Source organism: Ochotona curzoniae, unplaced genomic scaffold, assembly GCF_017591425.1.
Source record: "Ochotona curzoniae isolate NIBS_2020 unplaced genomic scaffold, NIBS_Ocur_1.0 scaffold_3171, whole genome shotgun sequence".
Lineage (NCBI taxonomy): Eukaryota > Metazoa > Chordata > Mammalia > Lagomorpha > Ochotonidae > Ochotona > Ochotona curzoniae.
Genome location: NW_024467104.1, coordinates 1,205,079 through 1,213,954, shown reverse-complemented (window position 1 = coordinate 1,213,954; position 8,876 = coordinate 1,205,079). Strand labels below are relative to the sequence as shown.

Genomic DNA, 8,876 nt, shown 5'->3' with positions numbered 1-8,876 from the left:
ACAAACAAACAAAAAAACACAAAATCATTACATATGTGAAATAACACGTAGCAATTCTTAATTAACACCTGTATGATTTCGTTATCCATATAGATGTCCCAAACATTACTGACCATATTCAGTGTTTAATCTCCATTTAACAACTCACATGTTACAATAGATCCTTCTCTTGAGGAGGGAAGGTGCTAGCATTTTCTCATTTCAACAAACATAGGAATAATTTTATGCTCCCTTACTATGAACAGCAAATTTAATTCTAATGATTTTCATTTCTTTCAATGACACTTTAGGAAACCCTGATACAGCCCTCCTGTTTCTTCCTGAAAGACGTAACTGCACTAAATGGGTCAGACAAACCTTACCATACTCACTGAGTTCGTTCTCATGGGAGTCACAAGGCAGCCTGAACTCCAACACCCTCTCTTTGGTGTCTTCCTCACCATCTACAGCATCACAGTGGTGGGTAACCTGGGTATGATCATTTTGACTCAACTGGACCACCGCTTACATACACCAATGTATTTTTTTATTAGGCATCTGGCTTTCATTGATCTTGGCAACTCTACTGTCATTTGTCCCAAAATGTTGGTAAATTTTGTTGTGGATAAAAATACCATTTCCTATGGTGCATGTGCTGCACAGATGGCTTTCTTCATTTTCTTCATCGTCAGTGAACTTTTCATCTTGTCCACCATGGCCTATGACCGCTACGTGGCCATCTGTAACCCTCTGCTCTACAAGGTCGTCATGTCTCCAAGACTTTGTCACCTGCTGGTGGGCCTTCCATATCTCTACAGTATTTTTCAGGCTCTGATGTTCCCCATCATGTACTTCATGTCGACATTCTGTGGCTGTAATATCATCAGCCATTTCTACTGTGATGTTGTTCCCTTGTTACCGATGCTCTGCTCATATACAAGAGAACTAGAACTGTTAACCATACTGTTTTCAGCCTTTAATTTGATCTCCTCCCTTCTGGTTGTCCTACTGTCTTACACCCTGATCCTGTTAGCCATATGTAGAATGCGTTCTGCAGAGGGCAGGAAAAAGGCATTTTCCACCTGTGGCTCTCACCTGACAGTGGTGGTGGTGTTCTATGGATCATTACTTTTTATGTATGTGCAGCCCAAATCTGCCCACTCCTTTGAAACTGATAAAATGGCTTCCGTGTTTTACACATTGGTGATCCCCATGCTAAATCCTTTGATTTACAGTTTACGAAACAGAGAAGTTAAAAATGCTTTCTACAGAGTTTTCAGGAATCAGTGCAAAATTTGTGTTTAACGTGTTACATGTACTGTTTTTCCAACATATAATAAAGACAATGTCATTTGGAAATGTATGAATATCTATAAGCCCACAGTTTGTGTCTTGCAGGTAAAGATCATTTATAATGAGCTGAAAAATAGGTTTTGATGGCTACCACGGTAACAAAAGAAGGGTGGAGCTTACCTCCAACCAAACCTGGAAAGGATGGAGGAATTCTGGTGCATCTCTCAGGCAGTGAGGCCACCATTGCACCAATGAGGGGCACAGACCCGTATCCCCCCACCAATAAGGGCTGAGACACGCTCCCCTTTTGGCTTTGTGTCAAGGAGAGTTTAAAGGGCCCCTTCCCCGTTTCTTCCACACTCTTCTTCCTCTGCAGCCCACTCCTTCACGTCTCTTTCTGCTGCACGGGGAAGGGAAGCCCGTGACCATGGTTCCCTGAAATAAAGGTCATCTCAATTCTTTTCATATATTCGGATGAGTTATTCTTTCTCTAGTGGTTGGCGAATCTAACATTTTGGACAGTGGCAAATCTAACTGTTTTTTCCCTTCATATTTAGCCAATTTACCTTCATATTTCTATCTTAAGTAAACATTTTCTTTAGTGATTTTAGATGCCCATATATTTCTCATACAGAACATTTATACACATTTTAATCTCTCCAAAATAAATAATGTTTGACTTTTTCAGTCCCATTTAAAATGTTTCGTAGTGTATAGTCTGAATCCTAAATAACTGTACAGGCAAAGTAAGTGTCTTTAAGCAACATTTTTTGGTGAAACATTATTGTGTTATTATTTTAAATCGATACTACCAATCACTGACATTTCATTGAACAGTTTAGTACATCTACATTTTAATAATATTAGATAAAAACCCTTTCATTTGCCTGTTTGTAGTTCTGGATGTGACTTTATGTTCATTTCTTCATGTATTACATGATAGCTTAAATTTTGCCTGAGCACTCTGTTGTGAAATTCCTTAATTGTAATATATATAGCTGTTACTTAGAAAGTGTTTATAACAAAAATTTCAATGTGTTATTTTATGAAAATACAAAATCTTATAGAAAATATATTAATTTTCCATATTTTAACATTCAAATTTAATAGTATTTTCATAACTCTGCTTTATGTAACTATATGTCTGGGTCTCAAATGTAGGTACAGGGTTCCAAGGCTTTAGGCCATCCTCAACTATTTTCCCAGGCCACAAGCAGGGAGCTGGATGGGAAGTGGGGCACCTGGACATGAACCGGTGCCAATATGGGATGCTGGTACATGTAAGGTGAGAACTTTAGGCATTAGGCTAGAGCATCAAGCCTTAGAGTACCTTCTGCTCTCCTACACTGGTGCAGAGATAAGAGTGCTTTGGATAGCAACCATTGCTTTGCAAAGCATGTTAGCAAAAAAGTGAATGTCAAGTAGAGCAACTGAGTCTCAAACATGGACTCTGATATGAAGTGCTGGCATTATAATGAGTAGCTTAATCCATGTGCATCAATGTCATCATAATAACTTATTTTTTCCACAAATGTATTGAAGTAGCATGGTGTACCATATGATTCTATATGTGTGTTAACCTCGAAAACAGAAACAGTGTGTCTAGGACTACAGTTCTGAGGATTTGTTAGTGTTATGTTCCAGGAAGCATTTACCTACGATGCAGGTAGCTAAGTGTGATAAGTATAAGCAGGAAGAGCCTTCATTAGCTATTAAAATTGTTCTTTATTTTTATTAAGGTTCCAAAATAAAAATGAGATACTGTTTCCAAGAGTCAAAGTTTTGTTTAGCTCAGTTTCAAGTCTCCTTGGGTAGGTTTTCCCATTTATTTTTCACATATACAAATTACAGAACAAAACTTGAGGAAAAATGTTTTAGAGATGAAACATGGTATCATTTAACAGATCTTATTCCCAGGCTTGGCGCAACAGCCTAGTGCCTAAAATCCTCACTTTGCATGCACTGGATGGAGCCGGTTCCTGTCCCAGCTGCTCCACTTACCAACCAGCTCCCTGCGTGTGTCCTGGGAGAGCAGTAGAGGAGTAAAGCCTTAAGAGCCTGCAATATGTGGGAGCGCCAGAGGGGGCTCCTGGCTCATGGCTTCAGATCAGTTTAGCTCTGGACACTGTGGCCATTGGGGAGTGAATCAGTGGACCTAAGATATTTTTCTTCACATATATGACTTTCAAATAAAAATAAGTAAATCTTTTAAAAAATAGATTCTATTCCCGATAAGATTTTGTTGATTTTCTTCCAACAATGCTGGGCTTTTAGCTCAGGATATATTACAGATCAATGGACACTGTGTTAACAAGCTGATTTAAAATAATTAATATACATTTAACAAATGAAAGGACAAGACGTTTACACTCATTTAGAAAGCAAGGCTTAAGTTCTAATCTTATAGTAACCGTTTATACGCAATCAGAAAAACTACAGTTTATCTCAACTTGGTTTCCTCTCGGTTTTGGAATAATAACATTTATTTCATGTATCTGCAATAAATGATCTATATCTAACCAGTATATACTCTCATTTGAATAATAAATTCAAAGAAAATTTCTACATGATCATGTCATTGAAATTTCATGTCTTTCAAACTTTTCCAGTTTTAGAAGCTGCTGTTACCACAATATTTGACTTTAAAAGTTAATGCAAAAGTGCCTCTAAGTCACTTATCTCTCCAGGGAACTGTGCGGCTCGTTTTGTTGTTGTTGTTTTTACCCTTTGCTGAATTACCTCTTTCATTTTCACACTGAGGAATATGTGTAGTGTCATTGGGGGCATTTTTAAAAAGTTTCTCAGATGACTTAAGCATAACTGACTTAAGTGTTACGTCCTCAGGAGACATTACAAATAATTGAGGAAACAATAAATTCTCTATATCCAAAGAGAATGTGAGAGTGATTTAAATAAAGTCCATTTCTGATTCTTCATTAAAGGTGAGTAGGGGAGGGAAAGTTGTGAATTTGGACGACCACTTGGGCAATTTTTCCATTGCAGCTGAATTCTCATGGCAAATACCCCTGACTTCAGTAGAAGTGATTCCTTCAAAAGGTGCATTACTGATGTCTAGTTTCTCCAGAGTTACCTGGAATATCCAGGGTTGACATTGTTTTAGGGAATTCAATACTGAGAATTTATCAAGTAGCTACTAGGTTTATGAATGTCAGATGTGATATTAAACACTGTGAATGTAAAGTTAGAAAAAGGAATTCATCATTGATTTTAATTCTTGGAATCTAGTAAAATGAGGATTTCCAGACATAAACCAGGATATTCAAATCAAATTGATTTTCCGATAAAATGATGACCTATTTTAGTATTTGTTTTATGCAAACATATTTTAAGAAATTTGCATGGAAAGTTATCTATAAATTATACATAAGTTATTTCATAATGCAACACAGAAAAACAGAATTTTTTTCTTTACCTCTGTTATGTTTCTTATTTATGGCTATATTTTTTGTTTACCACACTATAAACAGCATAGACAGAAACAAAGTCAGTTGCATTTTAGATATTTTGAAGTTATAAAGGAAATCTTAAACATTAAATAACATAAATAATATGAACCTGTCTAAAAAATAGGAGATTCAATCAGTCATTTGTGTAATTTTGAGGCATAGTCTGTTGATTTTGCCTGAGATGCTTATACAATAAGATTTTTTAGGGAATGAAAGATTTCCCATTCTGCCCATGCAGTCTAGATAGCATTTAAGGAATTGAGACAAATTCAAGGAGGAAATAATAACCAACACTGAAATACAGACAGAAGGACATACTAAAATCCATGGAAAAATTGCGCACTACAAAATGGTAAGACTGATGTTGGAACTCTAAAATTCTGCATGATCACTCTCCTTCTTTGTAAAACTCTGTGGTGACTGTAATTCAATGTAAGCTGTGTTTTCTTCTTCATCTTCTCCTTCTCCTCCTCCTCCTCCTCCACTTTCTCCTTCTCCTAAATAAAACGTCTATTTTCCATTGTGCAGAAAGGCTAGACAGGCAACTTGGGACTCAATGGTGAAATAGCAAGTAACTTCATCAAGGTGGAAGGGAGAAGTGTGACTCATTTATCTCAACCTTTTCCTTTTCCCCCTGCATTCCTGGATCAAAGTAGCAAAATCTACACTACTGATAATCAGACCTTAGAATCCCACAGGTTCCTTCCACATGGGGGTCTAGGCATCCAAATGTCCAAACTGCAGTGTGAACCCTGTAGTTGGTTCCAGATGTCCGGATGGTTAGTGATACAGTGTAAAACTGACATTTTAACAAGTTAGAGCTCTGTGACTTTACATGATTGAGTGTTGAGAAACACACTTACTCCTTCTATGGAAAATGAAGTCACAAAGTTCCATGTTTTCACTAAAGAGAATCAAAATGTGATGAGAAAAGGGAATCCAAGAGCTCAGTGGACTATGTTGTCTTTTTTTTTTTTAAAGATTTATTTTTTATTATTTTTTCATTGGAAAGGCGGATATACAGAGAGGAGAGACAGAGAGGAAGATCTTCCATCCGATGATTCACTCCCCAAGTGAGCGCAACGGGCTGATACTATGCCGATCCGAAGCCAGGAGCCTCTTCCGGGTCTCCCACGCGGGTGCAGGTTCCCAAAGCCTTGGGCCGTCCTCGACTGCTTTCCCAGGCCACAAGCAGGGAGCTGGAAGGGAAGCGGGGCTGCCGGGATTAGAACCGGCGCCCATATGGGATCCTGGGCGTGCAAGGCGAGGACTTAACCACTTGCGCCACCGCGCCGGGCCCCGACTATGTTGTCTTTAATCAGAGCAGCTTCAGGTTGCTTTGCCCACTTCCCAGGAAAACTTTGTAAAATGGAGGGGCAAACTTAGAGTGGAAATATTTGCAAAAGAATGCTATCCTGCTATAAAATTCCAGAAAGAATCATTAATATGGAAATGACAGTGATACATATTCCCATTCTTTATCATCTTCATGTCTTATATGAGAATAAAATAAATACCTTAAATATTCAAAAGCAGTGTATATTGATGCAACCACATGTTACACACAGCAGCAATGTATGTGTTGTGAAAGCAATATCCGTTTGCTGTAATGCTTCTCTGAATTACTGACACATTTTCACATACTGAGTGGAATTAAGGTTTTTAATGTTATTCCTGAACTGGAAAAGTTAACATTAATAAGTAAAATACTGCCATTGACTTTAAGCCATAATATATACCCACTGAACATCAAATTAAGTATTCACTTAGCTCCGTTTGCTGAAACTTGCATGCAGCTGTAGATAGCCAATGTACCATATTGATAGCTAACCTATTATGGAATGAAAGATTGGAAAGAGTAGGGCCCGGCGCCATAATCTAGCAGCTACAGTCCTAGTCTTGCACACTCTAGGATCCCATATGGGTGCTGGTTCATGTCCCAATGGCCCTGTTTTCCTTCCAGCTTGGGAAAGCAGTCAAGGAGGAACAAAAGCCTTGGGACCCTGTACCCAGGTGGGAGACCCAGAAGAGGCTCCTTGCTTCTGGCTTCAGATCGGCTCATCTCTGACCTTTGTGGCCACTTGTGTAGTGAATCAGTGGACAGAAGAGCTTCCTCTCCTTCTCAACTGTTCTCTGTATATCTGGATTTCCAATAAAATCAAAATAAGAATGGAAAGAGAATTAAGCGTGATTGGATATACGTACCTCTGGTGTGAGTACATTGTAAGCCACCACACATGGCCTTGGGAGCATAACTGAGGGTCTTTAACTTAGTTTTACTAGACTCATGTTATCTCTATTTGGTTTTTTTTTAAGATTTATTTATTTATTTTTATTTTAAAATTTATTTATTTTTTAATTGCAAAGGCGGAGAGGAAGAGAAACAGAGACAAAGATCTTCTATCCACTGATTCACTCTGCAAGCGGCCACCAAAGCTGTAGCTGAGCCGATCCGAAGACAGGATCCTAGAGCCTCTTCCGGCTGTCACTTATGGGTGCAGGGTCGTAAAGCTTGGGACCATCCTCAGCTGCTTTCCCAAGCCACAAGCTGAGAGCTGGGTCGCAAGTGGAGCAGCCAGTGCCTATACAGGATTTGGGTGCCTGTAGGTGGAGAATTAGCAATTTGAGCATCACACCAGCCCTAATTTATTCCTCTGTGTAAGCAGAGGATACTTGAATCAGATGCTGCATGTATTACTGCATCACCTCTTAGAACAGATTTCTACTTTGTCTATATACATAATTCAGATGGATGACAATAATTGAAAGCTTGTAACAACTCCTCTTCTTCCCAGAAGGAAGAATTAAACCAAATGGGGCAACACAATGTCACAGTGCTGACCGAGTTCGTTCTCACTGGAGTCACAAGGAAGCCTGAGCTACAACTTCTGGGTTTTTGGGTCCTTCTCATGATCTACAGCTTCACTGTTCTGGGCAATCTGGGCATGATTATTCTGACCAAACTAGACTCTCACCTCCACACACCAATGTATTTTTTTATTAGACACCTGGCTTTCATTGATCTTGGTGATTCTACTGTCATTTATCCCAAGATGCTGATAAATTTTATTATGAACAATAACACCATTTCCTTTAACGAATGTGCTACACAGATGGCTTTCTTCATTACATTCATTATCAGTGAACTTTTCATCTTATCAGCCATGGCCTATGACCGCTATGTGGCCATCTGTAACCCTCTGCTCTACAATGTCATCATGTCTCGAAGACTTTGTCACCTACTGGTGGGTGTCCCCTATCTCTACAGTGTCTTTCAAGCACTGATGATCACAATTAAGATTTTCACACTATCTTTCTGTGGCTCTAATGTTATCAGCCATTTCTACTGTGATGATGTACCTGTGTTACTTATGCTGTGTTCCAATGCCCAAGAGATAGAACTGTTAATCATACTATTTTCAGCCTTTAATTTGATCTCCTCCCTTCTGGTTGTCCTACTGTCTTACACCCTGATCCTGTTAGCCATATGTAGAATGCGTTCTGCAGAGGGCAGGAAAAAGGCATTTTCCACCTGTGGCTCTCACCTGACAGTGGTGGTGGTGTTCTATGGATCACTACTTTTTATGTACGTGCAGCTCAAATCTGCCCACTCCTTTGAAACTGATAAAATGGCTTCTGTGTTTTACACATTGGTGATCCCCATGCTAAATCCTTTGATCTATAGCTTACGAAACAAAGAGGTAGAAAATGCCTTTCACAGGATCTTCAAGAATCATTGTAAGTTTTCTACATAGTGTTCAAAATCAAAGGCAGTTTTAATAAACCATGAGAAAGGCAAGATCATTTGGAACTTTGTATAACAGGTAAAGTACCCTTCTTTCTGTCCCTAGCAGACTTTCTACAACTGACTTCCCCCCCAAAAAAAGATTTTTTTCTATATTCATCATGATAACCCTTTTAGATTTCAATTAAAGTTGTCTCCCCCAAAATTCTTTGTTACTAATTCAATAATTCTGTTTATGCTTCCTCAGGACATTATATCCTTCCAATAGAAATTGTATTGATGTTGTATCAACAAATTTTATGTTTGTTTTTAGTCCCTTGTGTTAATTTATTTTTCACACAGCAATATTCTTGCTCTTATTTCCACTATAGTTTCTGAATCTAAAATAAGAG

At 38.5% G+C, this 8,876-nt stretch overlaps 2 protein-coding genes across 2 annotated transcripts; both read left to right on the top strand.

Annotated features, from left to right (window-relative positions):
• The first annotated feature begins 342 nt into the window (after positions 1-342).
• On the top strand, positions 343-1,284 carry LOC121172181 (olfactory receptor 8K5-like). The gene has a single exon (XM_041004021.1). It carries the CDS (start codon positions 343-345, stop codon positions 1,282-1,284), a length of 942 nt encoding a protein of 313 aa, XP_040859955.1.
• A 6,265-nt stretch (positions 1,285-7,549) lies between these two features.
• Positions 7,550-8,494, top strand: LOC121172192 (olfactory receptor 8K5-like). Its single transcript, XM_041004036.1, has one exon. It carries the CDS (start codon positions 7,553-7,555, stop codon positions 8,492-8,494), a length of 942 nt encoding a protein of 313 aa, XP_040859970.1. The 5' UTR covers positions 7,550-7,552.
• The last annotated feature ends 382 nt before the right edge of the window (positions 8,495-8,876 follow it).

Coding starts and splice junctions, on each gene's coding strand:
- LOC121172181 (XM_041004021.1), top strand. CDS start 343: ATGGGTCAGACAAACCTTACCATACTCACTGAGTTCGTTCTCATGGGA.
- LOC121172192 (XM_041004036.1), top strand. CDS start 7,553: ATGGGGCAACACAATGTCACAGTGCTGACCGAGTTCGTTCTCACTGGA.